General features: G+C 40.2%; 1 protein-coding gene across 10 annotated transcripts in view; it reads right to left on the bottom strand.

Annotated features, from left to right (window-relative positions):
- Positions 1-20,644, bottom strand: part of IRF2 (interferon regulatory factor 2) — a 39,814-nt gene that overhangs the window by 14,115 nt on the left and 5,055 nt on the right. For 6 of the 10 annotated variants that reach the window (XM_083861932.1, XM_083861937.1, XM_083861938.1 and 3 more), the window contains 4 exons: positions 8,507-8,640; positions 7,470-7,577; positions 2,481-2,580; positions 1,688-1,864 (listed from right to left, as the gene is read on the bottom strand). In XM_083861932.1, coding sequence (XP_083718058.1) covers positions 1,688-1,864; positions 2,481-2,580; positions 7,470-7,577; positions 8,507-8,512 — 391 coding nt within the window. In that variant the 5' untranslated portion in view covers positions 8,513-8,640. Of the gene's footprint in view, positions 1-1,687; positions 1,865-2,480; positions 2,581-7,469; positions 7,578-8,244; positions 8,314-8,506; positions 8,641-20,644 lie in introns of those variants that run through there. The other 4 variants (XM_083861940.1, XM_083861933.1, XM_083861939.1 and 1 more) reach the window with 3 other exon arrangements.

Genomic DNA, 20,644 nt, shown 5'->3' with positions numbered 1-20,644 from the left:
AATATGCAAGAATGACAAATTGAAAAACCAGGCCTGTTAAAAAAAGGAAGGGGGAGAAAAATATTCTTAAAGGGAAGAAAAATCAAAATATATGTTTCACCACATTTCTGACATTTTCTCTGTAGCTACAAGAGAACAGAGATTGTTTGTTGATTTAATGTGAAAAGAGATCACAATAAATGTCAACGAATATTTTTGTAAATAGTCGTAACCTGGTAGGGATATATATATTACAATTCATGCAAAAGTGGTTTATGCAATCATGCTGGACTTGGGAATCCCAAAAACCACACTGCTTGCAACCCTCACAAAATGTCATGTGCCCTGCCAGACCCCAGTGTTGCTGTCCCTACTCTGACCTGATGTAGAAGCTCAGTCTTGCTGGTGCAAGCTCAGGTCTACCCCACTGTTAGCATAGGCATGTCCCAGGAGTTTCTCCCATCTCTACTACATGATACTACAGAGAATTAGAAATGTTTGCAGACAGATTCTTTTGTTCCCACATGTTTAGCCACATGCCACACAAAAGGGGCATGTGAAAATTTATATATAAGGCCCAAACTATGTCAGAGTTTTACAGTAACTGGACTTTCTGTAGAATCTTTTCCTGCTACAGCCCCCAATCCCAGAATCTCAGCTTTAAAGATGAACTTTTGTAGTTTCTACATGAATCCACTCCTAAGGGACATGTTATGGTCTAGAGGAATGTGCCTAAGCATACCAAACACACTATTGACAAGAGACTGGAAACAGTTTCAAAACAAATGCTCTACCTTTTGCACATTCATCTCCCTTTCACAGTATGATTCTGCCCCAAAAATGCCATAGTTCAGAATTTCCAGTCACACTGACCTTAAACTGAAGATCTGCCTTTCACTTCTCAATCTGAGAAAACAGCAAACTGTAGCTACAGGTGAACTGAATTGGATTTTAGAGGAACACCATGTGTTTGGTTAGCAAGTTATCTTTTCATCCAGATTATAAACACAAGATACCAGAGGACTAAGGAAACCATTGTTCTACTGCACAAACCAGTAAGGAAACCATATGAAAGCTAATGAGCCCTTAATAAACCAATGCTTCTACTTTGAAAGAAACCAAATACTCACGAGATTGACCTGATGGTTAGATCTCCTCCTGGCAAGCAGGAGATTTAATCCCTAAATTTGGGGATTCAGACACTTTCCCATTTCTCCATTATCGTGCTCTGTGAGTTGGTTTTTCATGGTCTTTGTAACTAACAATGTGGTTTCATGGTTTAATGCTCTGCGCGGAGTGTGCTGCTCTCACCTAGCCCAAAACAGAGCCAGTTTAATTGTACCATTGCTTGAAAAAAGAGACAAAAAGTCTGCACCATATTCTGAATGACCCCTACTGAGTTAAGTGTGTTGAGCTCTAATACTCCCTAATCATATTCCTTGACTGAAGGAGACCTGGGACTAGATTCTGAACACAACTCCATCAGCTCTAACAGACAAATATCAACAGCTTGGGGGTATCACATCTCATTGATCCTCTCTTCCGAATGTAGCCCATTATTCATACAGCTAAGTCATTCCCCAGCCAGCTAGGGCACCATGTGCAGCTTGCATTGGTGGCTTATTGCATACTGAGCAACCTGCAGTAGGTGTTTTTCTCAACACAATGCCCTCAACAGCATTTCATGTTGACAAGCTCTTGCCTCTACCTTTTTTGGAAGGTCTTTCAGATAACGGCAGCATCCGGTACACCCTGAAGGCATTGTTTCCTTTCTTTATACTTTTGTCCTTCACTTCTTCTATGTCAGGCAGGGAGTTCATAGCACAACGGAAGTTTGCCTTCCATGTCTTTGGATCAGGTTTATCTACTCCTGACTGGTATTTTCCTAAGCAAGAAAAGAAAGTTAGGCACGTAAGAAATGTGATTGAAGATCCAAGGCAAATTAGTAACAGCATAGTTTAGCTTCAAGGTATCAGCCTTTGGTTCCCACAGCAAACATTCGAACAATAGCTGAGGTTGCAAGAGAGTGCTGTGATCTCATTCTCATGCACATTTCTAGAACAGATGATGAACAGTTTGTGCTTAAGAAACACCCAGGGCACTGCAGATCTGATGTGACTCCGTAACAACATGAAAAAGCTTGCACAGCATTTACCTTTATTATGTCTGGCTCAAATCCATAGAAAGGCATAAAAAGCCTAAGGGCCTACGTCTACAAAGTGCTGATTGTGCTCTACTCCTGACAGTTTTGAACCCAATGTTGTTAACATTTTAAATCAATTAAGTTTTACTGTGTTCCTCAATGCAAATGAGTTATGGCACTTCAATTAAGCTGGAGAGTATAGTAGGCCTTGAAAAAACACTTAGCCTTCCACAAATCTGTGTAAACTTAGGTTCACTCTCTGTGTTAGTAAAAGAAAAGACAAGAAATAAGGAAAAATGTAACTGTAAAAGGGAAAACAATGTGAAAATCTGTCCTGCAAAAAAGAGAGTTCCAATACCTGTGTGAATTGCCCAGTTTCTAAATAAGGGAGCATCTTTTTCAACATCCCACCCATGTCTTGCGGCATGCATCCAGGGAATCTGAAAAATCTTCTTCTCCTGGAAAGGAAAACAAATAGGAAATGCCAACACTTGAGGAATCTTCTGATGATTTTAAGTCACTAATTTATAAGCACAGTTTCAGCATCTCCAAGTGTTTTGCTCCCTTCTAGCCGAGTGTCACTGTCACTGAAATCAACAGGAAAATATCCATTGGTGTCACCAAAAGCAGAACACAATCCAAGGGTATGAAATACTCAGAAGCCACTTCATGGAAGATGAGCCTGGCAGTTTTCCAAGCTGACACATATTAAAAACATGCAGTACTACACATTTCTAATCTTTCATACAAAGGGTAGTTTTGTCAGCACAGACACTTTTGTGATTAGGAAAAATATATCTGAAACTAAACAACCATAGGAACAGAGAAAAAAAAATCAAGGAATTTAGAATTCAGCCAGTAAATACTAGCAGGGTGAAGAAAAGAGATCTTGCAAATTTGTATGCCAAGCAAACAGACATAAGAATATATCAATGGTAGACATCTCTCCAGTGGGGATAAAAAACCAGACACTCATGTTGAAGAAGGGCATTGAAGATACCTGAACACATTTTAGTTCAGAAACTTTAGACCAAAGGCAAGTGCACTTAAAGAAATGCAAAGGAAGGCATTTTAAAAGTCTGGTTTTTTAACACACAGCTAAATCAGGGCATTCCTTACATGCTGTCAATATAAACTGATTCCTCAAGGGATCATGGAAGATCCCTGGCAACTTTAAAGATGATAGTTTTAGGATGTAGCTCCAGCTCTGGGAGCACAATGGCTTCCAGATCTTAAACAGCATGTTTCCTACACTCCTTCCACAAGCACATAGCACACAGGATACTGGGCCAGAAGGATGCTGGATCAGATGTGCTTTTATGTCATACAGCATGGTAATGAATTCCTTTGTCCTGACCTAGAGGGCTGCTTCAGAACTCTTCCTGCTGTTTTCTGCAAAGGCATACAAACTGAGCTTGTTCCACAACACTTATTTTTTCTCCCCTGTTAGGAAGAATACTTATCCGGCTTCACTTATCCGGCAGACAACTTGCACTATAAACTCTGCCACTGCAGGTTTAGATCCAATTAAGAGTCTATGAAAAGAAAAGTACTTCCAGGGCAAAATACACCCTCCTCCTGCAGCAGCCACCTGAGCTATGCTGCCAGAATTACACCCCAAAGAGCCTATTTCTCTTTACTTACTACACATAACTCTAGACAGGCAGCTCTCTTTTAAATGACTGCTTTGTATCTATCTGGTCAGGTGAGATGAATTGTACACCCTTTCCCCTTCCCCCAACAACTGCTTTTCTTCCCTGTCTGGTTAATATTTCACTCATGCCAAGGCTAGGTTTATTTCCCTTCCTTCCCATGTGATCTTTTCTTCTTCTGAGCCTGTGTTTTGTCCTTCAACTCTAGTCTTTAATCCTTTCTGTCACATTTGCTTGTTCAGAATTGCATTCTTCCCTTCTTGCTTGGCTTCATCTTTAATTTGGTGCAAGCACTGATTTAACATGTTCCTCATTCCTCTCAAGTTCTCACACTATAAATCTTCCTCTTCATGTAGTTCCATCACTTTTGTTATGTGAAGTTTGTCTTTACTCTTCCCCCTACATATAAGTAAATCATCAACAGAGATACCTCTTTCCCCAATTCAAAGCAGTTAAAAGAAAGCCTCTACTAAATACACTATATTTACTAGTGTATTTATCAGACCTAGAATAAACTTCCCTGCCTCTACTTTCTCATAGACTATAATAAGCATGGGGAAAAAATCATACTTCAATAGAAAACAGTTTCTATCAACAAAAACTTTAAGAATAGACCAGATTAAAATAGACCATATGAAAATTCAAAACCTAGCAGACTGAACAAGACTCCAGACATAGCATCCTGTCATCAACAACTGTACTCACTGCTTCAAAAGAAACTGCAAGGACACTCAACAGCAGTCTAAGTGGTCATTACAGTGCTTCTGTTCATTACAGAAAGTTCTTCCTAATCCCAGATGTCTTGAAGGATAGGAATTATACCAAATCATAACACAAATAACAAAATCACAGAAGCCATGTGTGTTATAATTCTATAATACATATATAGGCTTACACTCCACAGCAACTACAGATTTTCTCATCAACTACAAAATATCTAATCTTCCCTGAAATCCTGCAAAGACAGCTGATTATATCAATACCATGTAGTTAGCCGAGTGTCCTGCTCTAGTTTAGCTGGACACTTTCTACTTAAATACTACTTCTTTATTTCACACATTATCAAACATTAACTATATTCTTCTTCAGTCCATGTTGTCTAATAATGACCTTAACAGGAAAGAGCCCATCAGTGCTTTCTCTCAGACTTGGAAAACCATGTGCTGACTAGTCCAGTATTCCACCACTAGACTTTTGTGTAGGAATCTAGTGCTTCTGTTAAGAAAATTAGCCTCATCTAAAGTCAAAAACACAAGGCATAAAATTCTTGCACTGTAACAGGAATCGCTACCAAATTCCAGTAAGAATACCAAAAGGGAAAGCTGTGACATTCTTAGAAATAGGCATGAAGAGAAAAGTAGATCAAACCTCAGCTGGTTAGAGTAGCACGGTGCTACTAAGGCCAAGGTTTTGGTTTCAATCCCTGCACGGGCCATTCACTTAAGAGTTAGACTTGATGATCCTCATGGGTCCCTTCCAATTCAGAATGTTCTGTGATCACTTGGAACCCTGGCAATGCAAAACACTTGGAGCAAGTTCTTGAGTTTGGGACCATGTACTAGCTACAAAGTCATAGGACAAATCTTAAACAGCAGCATTCATCTCCAAGATAATACTCCAAGCATCCATCAAAGCAGTAGGTTGCCTCTCTGTTACAGCTACTCAGAATGTTTCCTTTTCCAGATTCATGAGGAACACTGACCTCTCATAATTCCCGTCCTTATATCCCCTCTGCCCTCTACTGAACTATGTTGTTTCATTAACATCTCCCAGTTTTGTCTCTCTGGGAAGGTAAAGAAATTCCCTTCCTCCTTCATGCCACTCAGAAAGATAACATTTTCACCAGAGAGGTACACAAATATTTATGTTTTAAGCCCTACAAGGAGTGGTTTGTTCTGGAGGTATAATGATGAACTGACAGTAGGGGAAAAAATTATGTGTCAGCTGTACCTGATTTGTCATTTCTAACTGAGAGAGGTTGAATTCTTTCTTCAGTTTGGGAAAAGTCTCCACAAACAGACAGCCAATGACAACCCAGAATGGTAATAATTTCTTTCATATTTAAACCTTATATCCTTAAAAGCTGTGCACACACGTGAGTTTCATTCTCTTGATAATCTGACACACTTTCTTATCTAAACTGTGAACAGTCCTTTACCAAACTCTGATTAAAATACTACAGCCTATAAAGTTGATTCTGTGGGTATAGAACAGGCTGTGATACACATGACACTTCATTGATTCCATGCATGGCTTTGTTTATGGTCAGGATTTACAGTAAAAATAGAAATATTTTTTGTTTAATTATCCACTGTTGGAATGAATGTGTAAAGTTTTTAAACAGAAATGCTCAGGAGTGCATTTTTCTTGCTGAGCACAATAAAGGCAATCCAGGCTGATGCCAAATCGGAGGGTAGAAGTGGGGAATAAGAGTTTAATAAATCTTAAGGCAGAGAAATTATTTCAGGATTAGGCAGGAATGCCCTGGATAGCAAAGAACAGCAGATATAGACTGTCAGTAGGAAACTGAACACCAAAATAGAGATATTCAAGGAGAAAGACCTGAACATGGGACTCGAATTACAAAGACAACAGTAAAAACCAGTCTCCTCTTCAGCTGTGACTCCATTATGCAAGAACAAGGACCTACTCAAATTCACAGTGCAGCTAACTAGGGAGTGGATAAAGCAATATTTATTTACCCAGCCACAGCATGAGAGTCACTGATGCACAACGTTACTGAGAAACAAGATTCATATATGAAATTTAAAGCACTTATGATAATTTCATAGTCGTGAGCATTTCTAGCTTTGAAAGCTGAAAAAAAAAAGTAGTAATTTCAACTGTTCTTCTTCAACTCTAAAAATAAGCATCTGAATACCACAACTACTACTGCTATAGGGAGGACACCAGACTATTTGGCTTAGTGACTTAAGCAGACAGGTAGCTCCTGTCTTTCTGCACCTGATTTTGTGCATTTCCACCCATTCTGATAATAAAGGAGCCTCTAGCAAAAACACCTTCATGCTTTTCAGCGTGGTGAATTACTGTCCTGCACATTGCAGAAGGCGTGCAACATTTCCACAATTCATTGCTATTCAAAGTCTCAAATGCACTCCTAGATTTTACTCAACCAATTGAATAAATTCAAATTGGGCACTGACATTTTTGAGCTCACGACTGTGCTCAAAGTGTCGTGAATGCTTAGTAAGAGTTCAGGACTAGGAATATTAGGTCTGAGTCTGGCAAGGGAAAAGTCCCCCAGTTTTCTCCCAGGTTGAGAAGTATCAGAGAAGTCACACAAATCTGAAACAGGAGATTGTTGCTTCAGCTCAGAGTCTAACACAGAACGTAGTCTTCCATTTCAGGAGAGTATTTTGAACACATCCTTCTGATGCTACTTGTTGAACAATGTTAAGAAAAAAAAGGTCCAAGCAGAGTCTCCAGAAGCACCCCCTTCAACAACAAAGAGTTGGAAAATGTTTTTAAATGAGCCACAAATCCACCAGGCCAAAGACAGATGCCTCAGATCTGGCAGGTGAGGCCGGAGGAACAGGTTCAGCAGGAAGCATTCAGCTTTGCCCTTCCTCCCCACGTCACCCCTTTGAAAACCAGGAATGAGCTGATTTACCTATGCAGACCTCAGCCACTACTATCAAGTTCCCCTTCAGCACATGCATGCACACCCCCCTTACCTTATTTAGCCATTTCAGCCCCGGTATTCTGTTAGAGTTGATTTGTTCTTCCAGCCAGGGCCGCATCCGCATCCTTTCGACAGGCATTGTCACCCACCTGGGAAGGAGCTGCAGGGAACAAGGGACAAGGTTACTTGTTTGCCAGGCAGAATTCCCAGGCTGCTTCTCCACCTCTCCACAGTACATTTATTAAAGCTTTGCAGACACTGAATGATTGTAAATATAATCATTATTTTAGATCTGTGTGCGAGCCTTCTCTAAGAGCAAATGAGATGATAAAGACTTCTTTATGGCAGAAAATACTCTTCTGGTACACTTCTATTAGGAAAACCTTCACCTGAAGATGACAAAGGATATCAGCAAAAGCTTCTCTGCTGATACAGGTAGGATACCAGAAGTCATAAAGAAAAACACTCTTGGAGATACCTCTTTTTGGTCCACATACCTGCATTTGCAGAAAACCTTTTTTGCAAAGAAAAAAATATGTAAAAAAAAACCAATGAAAAAAAAAAATTCACATGCAGGAGGCATCATTGTACTAGCTAAAATGATGCTTCTGCTAACCAAAGGGCTTTCAAATGGCTGTTTCAGTCCTATGAACTTGACTAGAATTCAATAAAAGTACATTTTACATCACAGCAGTTTAGCAGACCACTTTTCTTCCGGCTGAGTAGTTTGACCCCCTCCCTCCAGCTTTCTCTGATCAATCCAGTCACTAATATTTTAGCTGTTATTTTACGTTTCAGTACTGTTCAGCTATGAGTGCTTCACACACCTCTCAGCTGCACTACGCCACCTTATATTATCCAGTTAAGACTCAAACTGACTTCTTTTTCTGTCTCTCTCACACATGCACACATGACCTTGATGCCACTTCCCTGTTTAGAGCTGTAAATTATTGACATAAGAGTCTAAAGTCCTGAACCTGAGGCAGAAAATTTTAAAAACATTAACCAACTGGCACTAGATGCAGATTAAAGCACCACATTAAATGCCTGTTAAGCACCCTGGAACCCATCATTTCCACATTCAAGTACTTGCATTTAGGCTGCTGCTTCTCCTTGCCCCCTCTGCACCGGGCTCAGCTCCTTCCTCTCTCTTTTGCGCTTCACATCTGTGTTCTCCGCATCATTCTTAACTTCTCTGCTTCACTACTCTTGTCACCTTTGATCTTAAAAATAAAAAAAAAAGAAAGAAAAATTTGAAAGCACACAGCAATGGCACAAATGTAAATAGGTTTGTTCTCGCTTCCTATGGGAGTACAGGCATGGGACAGACTAACAATTAGGCAGTACCAAGCCCACACCCAGCACAAGAGGAAGAAAAACGTTCAAAGTTTCCTCTCATTGCTCTGAGGACATGTATTTCCTTGAAACTAATAAGCAATTAAAACCTGAATGTAACAATAAGGTTCTTTGATGTGTTCAGAGAATTTACCAGCAGCCATGCTCACACTAATCTTTCAGCAAACATATTGGTATTTTGTTTACTACTACGCAGAGCTGGTGACTTGTGCTTCAGCTGCAGCCTCCCGCAGCAACTACGAATTTCTAAAATAGCTCAGAAAACGGTTGCAACTGCTCACTCCCTTTCAGGTTCACTTCAGATATGAAAAAACAGCCAACCCCAGGAGTCCAACAGCAGACAAGCCCTTGTGCATATCCCCTCTCTGTGTAAAAGGAAAGCTGTTTTCTGGGCAAGGATGATGTGGGTTCAGCTTTTTTAGCCCACAGGTTGGTGGCAAACAGCTGGCCACGGCGCTGCACCCCCTCCCCTCTGCACCAACAATCCTCATCCAGGTTGCAGAATGTGTACAGGATATCTCTACCATCTTCCCCTACTACAGTTTGAGTCAAAGCTGAAAAATGCAAATGGCAATCTACTAAAAACAGGAGTGAATTTTTATTTGTCTGACAAAGAAGAAGCAATTATCTGCAAGAGATGCATTTCTTTGTAAGGTATCTTTAAGTATGCATGCACTTTGAGACAATTCCTGGAAACACTGTGCATTAGATTCAACATTCAATATGAGTGTTCCCATCTAGCGGTCAGACATGTCTTCTGGGCAATGAGCCCCTAAGACAAATTTCAAGCCCATCTGAATGAACAGCTTAGAAGGCAGAAAAGTCATCTTGAAAGCAGCAGCAATGAATCTCACTTGGGACAGACAATATGGAAGAAACAGAAGCCGTCTTTGTACAAAAGCAATACATTTCAGGAAATGAGAAAGCTGCCAACAAGTGCTACTACAGGGAAGCCAGTCTTGCCCAAAGCAGCAGAGTTGAGCCAACCTGTCTTTGCCCTCCCACATCCCTGGGGGCTTCCCCAGCTGCTCCCTTGCAGATGCTGCAGAGAGGTGCTCATCTCTTTTTTGGCACCCTGGGATTCCTCTGGGATTAGCAACTGCAGCTGTCAGCACACACCTTTCCATCCATTGCCCACACTAAGACAGATTAATCCAAGGTAATGAGGAGAGAAGTTTGGCTTGTGAGAAGAGAAGAGTGGCTCCCAAGACCTGTTCATCTGAAAGTAAATTCAAACCCAGGTAAAAACAATCCTACAATGATGTTCATCGGGAGGGAACAGTAGGAACCTTCTGGAGTTGTCCTTCACAGAGGAGCAAGCACAGCTGTGCTTCTGCTCATTAAAACACAACCCCCACGCCATGCTCTTTCAAGAGCACATGCTGCTGAGAATAAATCTGGATATCTTCAGAAGACATTCCCAGATCTGTCTGCCTCAGGACAGCACTGACCACACTGGTGCTAAAATGTAGCAGGGTTTTTGTCAGTTGCCTGTCAACAACATCCTTTTGATGAAAATACCAAATCCACTCTACCAAGTAATGGCCTATGGGAAATAAAGGTGCCATATCTCCATCCAGAGCTGTCAAATGCATTATTTATTTGTACAGAAAGAAACAGCAGCTTCTGCAGTGCCTTAAAAGTAGCTTCTGTCTGTCCATAAATAGCATTACTGGGTGCACTTGAAGCCTCATTCCACTGGCTCCAGGTGGGAGAACCTGTAGTCTGTCCATCAGAGAGTACAGATTCAATTGCCTGACATTAAAAATCATTCCAGTTTGTAAAGATGTTTGAAATGCTCCAAAATAGGCAGCAAAAGTATGTAAAGTTTCAGGGGCTATTGCCTAACACCACACCAGCTTCACCATCCATCAGAATATACCAATTATAAAACAAACCTACAAAGTCAGAAACTAAGGTGAGCCCTACAAAACAGCAGGTATGCCAAGTTTCTTGCCAGCCCCTCTCCAGTGTTTACCCAGCAGAAAGAAAAAAAGCAGAAAGAGTCAATCCTTTTAAGCAGAACAAAACATCAACATTTATAATCTGGAGCTGGCTGTAAAACTAAAAGCACTTATCTATCTCCTACTCCTGGTCAGTCTCAATGTTGCACTTCCCCCGCACATTCACACCTAGAAGAAGCTACACACAGCCACTGGTATTTTTTGCATGTGTAACAGTATTTTCAGAGCTGCCAAAGTATCCAGTTCCCACTGGCTTCACCACTACCATGATTACCTGAGCTGTGGGTACCCCTCTGCTGGCCTAAGCAAACCTCTCCAGAAGCCTGGTTACTTTTGCCTGCCTGAACCTTCCACACTCTGGTTAACCAGGAGAAAAATGGTTTAATGCCTGCCTTGGGTCACTTGACACGATCTTCCCCCACAATGCAGAGACCATGCATGGAGCCAGGGAGAGAAGCAGAGCCAGCTGGGAGGAAGGACAGAGCAGAGGGAAGGAGCAGCACCAGCTCCACCAGTGGCAAAGAAGCACCTTGTACTTCTTCACCCTTCAGTCCTGTCCCAGTCTGCTGCATGCTAATGTTACTCTTCACATAGGCAGCTTTCTGAAGAAGTCCAGGAATTCAGCAGGCTTAAAAGCAACACCTCTTTCTGCAGGGTCTTCTTCATCTGCTTGAACCTAGACCATGGCTCCCATCCTGCTCAAAGACACACATGACAGCACAACCAAGAGAGGAAGGCACTCTGGCATTATTCTTAGGGGTGGGAAGGAGTAGCTGGGAAGGACAAGGAGGAACCCCTTAATCCAAAACTATTCCTGTGCTTTTAGACAAACAGCTTTAAATCTGGATAGTACTGACCCCCAGCATCTCTTTGGTGAGAACACAGGAAAATGATTAATATTCCCAGAGACTCAATGTTGAAGTCTTTCTGGCATGATAATGATAACGAAAATAATTCCTGTTTGTATTTTCTTCTGGTTTATCACTGTTTCATGGTGGAGGAAAGGAAGACTAATCACCAAGAAACACAGTCACCTACAGATGGTACCGCAGAAAGCATTTTTCTGCCCTATCTTTAAAGAGGAGCTCATTAAGACATTGTAAATAGGTCTAACCTGCTAGGATATCACCCTGTGATTTTTAGTAAGGCATTTGTAGTGAGCCATACTTAGTAAGACAGTCAGTCTTCAAAAATAGCTATTTTTAACCATGCCTGCTACAAATGTATTAAGACTGGTAGCTCCAGGAATATAATTTCCCCTTTCTTGCTCTATCTTTACCACCTATCTTAATATTAGAGAGGGCCACAGTCAGGGCCATTTGCTGTTTTGGGGGTGAAAGCTTAAATATATTGATGGACATGAAGACATCAATAAAATTATTCCCAAACCAGCAGTGAGTGGGCAAGACATCAGCACCAATTCACTGACATTTGCATGGAGAGGGAAGTCACTGAGAGCCTGTGAAGAGCCATCCCCACACAAGAAGCATGGCCCATGGATGGGCTGCCACCACAGTTTATGGGGGGATTATTTTGATCTTCTTTGAAGCTTTAATTACTGCACTATTCATGCTAATCCTGTGATCAGTTCAGCTTATTTTTTGCAATGAGAAACTTCAAGAACATGGTGAAGGCTACTCCCCAACAAGCTATAAACTGGTTGCAATCTGCATATACACATATTTTCACTCGATAATGATTGATAAAGAGCTTGCAGTCCCTCCCTACTCTCCGCAAGAACATTCTAGTAAGTCTGACTTGTTTTTTCCTTCAGAGAGGTAACATTCCTGCCATACAGAAAGTGTAACCTTTGAGAATGAAGAGCTCTTCACTAGAATTACAGCAGCTGTAGACAGAAAGTGAAAGCAATAGCATGGCAGGCATTACATCTGAGCAGTACACAATGTTCTCTTTCCTTCAGTTTCACTCTGGCAGCATCTGGATAACTGAAAAGGCACAAAGGTTATCCCAAAACCACAAGCTACTCTGTGCCTGTGGGTACTTTCTTAAACGTGTATTCCTATGCAACCAAAACAAAACCCACCAAAAAAAACCCCAACAAACAAACATCCCAACCAAAACAACTGAAAAGCAGTTTTTCTTTCCCTATCACAAAGTACCCAGTTAAAAGATCTGTCAGTACATGGAAATATTATTAACAGTTGTGAAAAGTTAAGGTGGGATAAGATCTTGGAGGCACATTTGTGAAGTAGGTCATAGCCTTTGCTCAAAGCTGTGGAAAAATATCTGTTCCTCAGAGAACATGTGCAGAATATTGTATGGTATTGATTTATCTTTTCTCTGCAAATACAGAACTGGCAATGTTATTTTTTTGCAAAGTTATCTTTACTTGTGCTTTGCTGATAAACTTTTAAACTATTCCCTTTGTTTGCTAAGGCTGATGCAGTTAAGAAAAGCATCAATCATCCCGTGTGACCAAAGAGATATGCTGAAATGAGACCATATGCTAATTTTAGGATTCAGAGAACTGTGTTCTGTATTTGTGTCTGCGCCAAGACTGTTCCAGCATACAAGGAAACATGATCTTTTTTTAAAGAACAGGACTTGGAGCAAAATTCTGCTCTTTGGTCACAGACTGTACTCTGTCTGCATATAGGATTTTGCAATATGACCATCTTTTTCAGCTATTCTGCTGTGAATATCACTTTCAAAGATTTCACCATCTGTACTCTGAGCAAAGCCCTGCTTAGAAGTCAAATTCATCAGAGAGATAGAGCCTTCTCCTAGGTAAGAAAACCTGGGACTTAGACTCATCTGTCCATAAATACTTCAGAAATGTGAGATTGACACTGAAAGGACAACAGAAGTGCATTTTACTCAGCTGCTTTGACTGTGGACACCTGAACTCCTCTTGCCTGCAGTGTGTGGGGAGACAAGACCTCTGCCTGATACATTTCCTGTCTGAGGAGGAGAAGAGTCTTAGCTCAGGTGCTTCAGAACACACCTTCTTTTTGATAATCCCAAATTATGCAAATATCAATATCTTTTTTTGGAACCAACAACAAAACACGTCAATAAAGAGTAGTAGATGAGGAAAAGTGAGCATTGCTATTCTTAAGAGGTTCTAAGGGTTATAGGTTCAAAGTGAAATCCTCACTTAGAAAACAGATATGAAGCAAGAAAACCCATAAAAACCAGTAACAGACTTTCTGGACTCATAGCTAGTTCGAAAGGAAAATCTACCCTTCCTGGTCTTTTCATTGCATGTAATGGTGCCTCTTTTTTCCTTACCATTATTCTGTCAGTGATGCCCTGTTGAACAGAGAGGGCTGGGGGACACATCACTGGCAGATTTGCTTCTCACTTAGCACCTCTTGCTGTGAGCTCAGTTAAAGTATTCCCACGGCCAGTCTGCTTCACAGACACAGCTCCTGTGCTGGCTGTAATTCATCCACACTGTAGCAACAGCAATATCTTTCCCGCTCTTTCCTAACGTTTTGGTGGCAGCAGAAAAGACTATGTCCTTCCTGCCCATCACCAAGAAAGAGTCCACTGCAGCCAGGAAAAGCAGTACCATATTTACTCTGGTGCCTGCAGGAAGGAGGCAACTTCGTCAAGACAGGTCAGAAAGCCCAGAATGGGAGAGCAGGCAGGGTGGGAGAGCACAGGTCCTGGGCAGACTGGTGTAAGGAATGGCCTGGCCATTAAAAAGAACCTGTACAGGCAACCACCAGGCAATACTTCACCTGTTTCCCTAGGTTCCCAAATGAAATATGGCAGACCTACAACAGGACTGTGGCTGCTAAGGGGAAAGCTTTGTGGGGTGGTGAAAAACCTGGGAAATCAGGCTACTGCATGACAAATTCATGCAATCAACAGCTACCTAACTTTCCAAGGCTCTGCAATGCAGTGTCCAAGTTGTGCCCACCTCATTGCAAGGCAGATGGGGGAGGAGGGAAGCATTCAGCATGCACTCCTCTCCTGCTGCTGTACCCAAGAAGTACACCAAGTAGAATGAAGAAAAGCTCTTTTATCCTCAAGTGACAGAGGGTAAAAAACAACCAACCAAACTTTCCCTGAAAACAGAACAAAAACCAAAAAAAACAAAGGCAAAAGTAATTCAAACATATACTGAAATCAGCATTACAGACTGCATGTTAAACACACCCAGGAAAACATACTGTGAGAACTCATACTGTATATGGAGTGTGTTTCATCAGCCCTATAGCATTTCTGTTCCACCCAAAGGGTGTTAACTGCCCTGGCTGGGATTCAGACGTTACACATCAAAACACTCTTTCTCTTGGTTTCCATGCACAACTTATTCTCCCTCAGCAGCAAAGACATGAGTCGTTGTTTTGGAGTGATCTCAGGCCTCAATAAATTTAGCCGTTGGATTTGCAGACGAGAAGTTCACTGAAGAAAATCCATCTTATTTAAATACAATAAACCCAGAAGGTTGCTCTTTTTTTGCTTCTGGACTTAGCCATAATGAAGCAAGGCTTCAGCCTCTCAACACCCACAATGAAATTTCCCTTGTGCTGGCTCCTGTGCTGCATACTATCATGACACTTGAAGAACATTGTCTGTGGCTGAGCACATCCACTTCTCTGGCATTGCAGCAACCTACATCAGCTGGGAATTTGGTCCAGGCTTTTAACAGATTGCTAAAGATCATCTCCACAGTATCCTTGCCACAATTCTCATCTGCACACACATATCAATGTCTGCACGTCTGGTTACAATACAAAATGATTGCATTAATTTTATCTTTAAAAGAATACTTTGTGTCCTGTGGGTTTCTTTCATTTTTTTTTTCTCAGGTCCTGCAGGGAGTGAAGATGGATGATGCCAGATTCTGGTGGCATCAGGATGACAACACATCTGTACAAGAGACAATATCCCTTGCCACCTCCTCCAAGAGTCTCAAAAGCAGCCATAAATTGATTATTTATAATCAGTCCAATATCTGATTTGTTTTCTTCTTAAGCTTTGTGTTACATCTCATGACTGACCATGATTTGTCCTCAGTATCTGGGATCTCTAAATACCTTTCTCCCAAATGCTGCCTAAAAAAGAGGTGGCGACTTTCCTGTGCTTCACTCAGACAAGTTTGGGAGGAGCTTGTTTACAACAGAGGTTTGTTGTCATGGTTGTCAGAGAGTAATTAATTCCTTGCATTGGGGAGCAGTTATCCTCAAAACAATCAATTTTATTCTGGAATTAAGCACTCACATGCGAATCCACTCCTGAATACCCACATGTAATTGCTGCTGCTGCTTAGCTGTGTCAGTTGGAATCCATGGAAGCCAAACTCTGTGTGTTCTTTAAAGGTGCCAGGAAAACTGATCATTTGACACCTGATTCATATAGAATTTTCCAGAATTGCTGAAAACTAGAAGGCTATTAAAGCTCAATTATAAACAATCACTTCACTGATGCAACTCAACGGCATGGTTCTGTTAGACCACTGCATTCTCATGAACTCCATTACTAGGTTTACAGGAGACATCCCTAAAACTTTTAACAAGCACTTTTACTATAGGATCCCTCTGAAAGCAGTGAGAAATTATGCATGCACATACCTGCGAGATTGCGATCTTAAACTGTGACAGCACCTTTTAAAGCCTGGGCAGTCTTTATCTCAGTGTCCTACCTAACATTCCCTTGCTTAAGTACAAGGTGAGTGTTTTATAGGGTGCTACACTTAAAAAAGAGCCATTGTAAAAGAAAAGTGCTTAATCTCATTGTTCCCACACTGATGGCTTGTGAGGCTCAGACATGATTACAAGAAGACAATGACATTTTAGAGGCACTCGGGGACACAGAAAAGAAATTATTCCAGATAGCAAACACTGAGAAATGTGTTCAAGGAAGAGTTTTCACATTCACTGGCCATGACCTGCACCTGATGTAATCCACCTTGCTTGGATTTGGCTTGTTTCTCACAGCTACCTTTGTTTGTATAACATACTGTTCTGCAACACACAGCAAGAACTATTTGCACACTACACTAAAGTGCGATTTAATATTTGCTTAAAGCTTTCATTTTATTGTCGGGGCAAGGGCAGTTTCTACCACTGAAGTTAATAGCTAACCCACAACTACACCTTTGCTACCCAAACTTCTAATTGTTAGCACAGCACCCAGATCCAGCAGCAAAAGACATAAACTATCTCTGCCTAACCTCATCAAGAGAGGCAAACCCAGTCCTTTCAGCAAAGCAATTTTTCCTTTACTTCTAAGAAAATGTATTCAAGAGAAGTATACACTATTTGGGATTTGTAAAAAACACTCTCATGGTTCCTTAGACACTTCCTTTACAGACAGATCACGGCAGGCACAGACTTGGGGGCTGGGATCCTCTGAATCACTCGCTGTGAGCTGCAAACATGTCTGTCACATGAACTTATTTACAGTTACAAAAATAGCACCATGAAAGACAGATGTGTTGAGCACAAAAAATAAATTGAATTAGTTATTACAGAGATATTGCTCGACACTGGAGAATTTAAGAGAGAAATACCTTTCTCTTGTACACACATTTGAAAGGCATGCACTTAAAGTGTATTAAGTATTAAATGCTTGTACTTATGCCTGTTAAAATTATATGATCTAATGCTCCTTTTTCTGAAAGTGCTACTCTTTCCTCTGCCACAGGATATACAGGATATGAATAGTTAATAGGATTGGTTACAAAATGTGCTTTTAATTTAAAGTTTTTGTGTTGACCACAGACCAACAACAATTAGCCTCACTTTGTGATCTGCAGCAGCTATTTCTATCTCAGAAATTTCCTAAAATACTACTGAAGTACAGCAAGACAACTCATCTTCATTTCCCATCTAAGCTGCATAAATATTATTAAATTAAACAAAGCTAGACTTCTTTGGATTCCCTCATCAATCTCAGATCTCAGAATTATTCTGGCATCCAAACCATTTAGTTTTTATATGCTTGAATGCAATGTCTTCAAATGTGTCAGAATTGGACCTCTGGAAATTAAAGTTTTTCATTTCACCCCAGTAGAGCTTTAGCAGAGCAGAGATGTCCAAGCTTCTCATCAACACCCAACCTTTTTCTCAATACAGCCCAGCAGCATGCATCTCTAAATAGGAGGACATTCATTTGAGATTACACAGCCATCCAATGTTTGTCCATCTTCTGGTTAATTCACTAGGTAGTTCTCAAGGTCACAAAGTACTTTCTAGCTGTTGACTGATCTGTGGCAATTGAGTGAAACCATTCACAGTCATTTCATGCCATCAGCAAAGCTGATACTGGATTACATCTTCTGGTTACTGTTGATCTGCTCCTGATCTAAGTGGATGACCCCAAAGGTGGAATGAAAAAAAAAAAAGGGGCAATCATGTATTTTACACCCAATTCTATTAGCAACTCAAATCTCAACATGACTAAAACTCAAGCGCTCTGGCCAGCTCAATTACTGACTCCCTTTCATCATCCTGGACGTCATCATTTCCACTGTACTTTGTGGACACGTCTGCCACGGCATTTCAAAACAGCTCTTCTGTGACTGAAGAAGAGGCCACTTCCCATATTGCCCAGACATCTGGCTGTGAAAAGTGGCACCTGGATGAACCAAGAATGCAGCCCCTACCCTCTATTGTGTACTTTCCTAAGGGAGTGCTGCCACGCAGCAGCCTAATTTAGACAACAGATTAAATAAATGGTAAAACTGAATTAATTTTTCAAGCTCTCATGCTTCTTTCCTCTGTGTTTATTCTTTCATTTTTGCCAACTGGGAAATGAAAACCAACGGAGTCGGTTTCACTTTTGTTTATATTTGGTTTCAATTTTATCCTCAAGTTTTGCTTTCATCTTTTTCATGTAACACTGTGGGAATTTGAAATGCTGCAGGCAAGCTTTCAGTAATTTAAAAACATTACTCTTCTATCCTGCCTGTTGTCCTATTGCAGAATTATTTTTACTTTAGATAAACTTTTTAAGATGCTGCCACAATTTTGGAAAGAGTTTCAGGGTAGATTGTTTAGTTTTGATTTTACAGATTTATATGCCTCATCCAATTAAATTCAGCACTTCACTATTTTCCACCTGATTCATGTCTCAGTTGCATATAAAGACCATTTGCAGGATTCAACAAAACACCTTAAAAGAGCATCCAGTACACCAAATACACAAAAGCCCATAACACGCACCAAAAGTGTTATATATATATATGCATGAAATGCACTAAATTTGTTGCTATCTTAATTTATTAAACAACAAAGGCAGTATCGTGCTTAGATAAAGCTGTAAGAGGCTTGCCTGGAATGCTGTCAAGCAATATGCAATATCAATAGAAACATTACAGTACAGGCTTTGTCTTCTGTGCACTTATCAGGCCCTTCGAGTCGCATATATCCCTCCATACATATCAAAAAGCAGAACTTAACCACAAGTCACACTTTTCAAAACCAAATACGTAAGCAACCCTTCCTTCTTTTGTGCTGTATTAATGTTAAGTATCTAAGTCTTTAAAAAGTACTTAAAATTATTTTACAGCTAAAGGGAAATGGTTGGACAACATCCATTGTCATGTGCAGTTCAGAACAAAGGACAAATTTAAACAGTTTTGATGCACCTTAACACCATTCCTAACACCAGAAATATGCTGGGAGCTGCAAACCAAGCCTGTCATGGTTAGCTGAAAAACCACCAAACAGCAATCTGCCCTACTCTTTAATAGACAGGAATATGAAAATGAGTACTTCCAAGCTGTCTTGAAAGATAGCAACAATTAAATGTTAAAATAACTCAAGAGTTAAAATTTAAATTCTGCGCCAGGGGTGAAATAATACCACATGCAAGCAGATTTGCTCCTGGATTTGTGTCCAACCTGCAACACGATAAAATGTTTGCCTTGTCCTAAAAACTGTTGTACTTGATTTAATGCAATCTGCTGCCAAGCAAACAGTCAGAAGATTTCCAGCATACACAAAGCTGGGCTTGCAATATATCACAGACTAAGAAACCAAACATTACTGTACTGTTTACCACTTCTTTCTTTCTTCTCTAGGTCATTCACAAAACCAGAAATTTTACATGAGCTTCCAAGACATTGAGAACATGTTCAGCACTAACTATAAGAGCAAGTTTTAATATCTTTTCACAGATTATCAATAAGAAGTATGTGCTGTACAATGTATTTTTATGCTATATACAAAATACCTTAGCTTTCTGTATTCTTATATACGTAGATACATAGATATGTACAACTGCGTATATATATTTACATACAAATAGGCAAACATTAAACTGTTAACATGGATTCCCTTCTAGTAACTGTTAATTGTTGATTTCAGGTTTTTTTAGTGGCTATTTTAATCTTAACACAAGAGTTTACATATACAAAGCCAATACAAAGAACCTTCATAAAGTTCCAATAAACTTTGAAAAAAAAAGAAAAAAAAAAAAAAAGAGGAAATTATTTAATTACACCAAATTATATTTTTCATAATGCTATTCATACATGAGGAATATGCAACTTAACAAATCTGTTCCTCTCATTTAGCATATCCAGAATCTTTTCAGCTTATTTATAGTTGTTTTGTTCTGCACTTGAGATCTCAAAGGACAAACCAGCAAATGTTTAGCACTAATCACAGCTTGTAGCAGCACAAGCTATAATAAAACTTCTGTAAACACTGCCTCATGGTTTATGCCCTCAATATCACAATCATTTTAGGCCTTTGAAGAATCAGGTGTCCAAAGAGCAATCTTTACAAATGAGACACAGAGATAAGCAAGAGTAACATGTGATTTGTTTTATATCTTTACCTAGAAACGGACCCTGACTTTTGATATATGATGCACAAAATACAAGCTGAGGTTCTAATCCTGCAAATGAGGAATTTTGCACTGGTACCACTCCAGTGTAATGTTAAATGCATACAGGATACACTTAACCTGACTGTAACTGGTG

Source organism: Zosterops lateralis, assembly GCF_965231275.1.
Source record: "Zosterops lateralis genome assembly, chromosome: 5".
NCBI lineage: Eukaryota > Metazoa > Chordata > Aves > Passeriformes > Zosteropidae > Zosterops > Zosterops lateralis.
The sequence above is the reverse complement of the archived record's forward strand: the minus strand, read 5'-3'. Positions and strand labels throughout refer to the sequence as shown.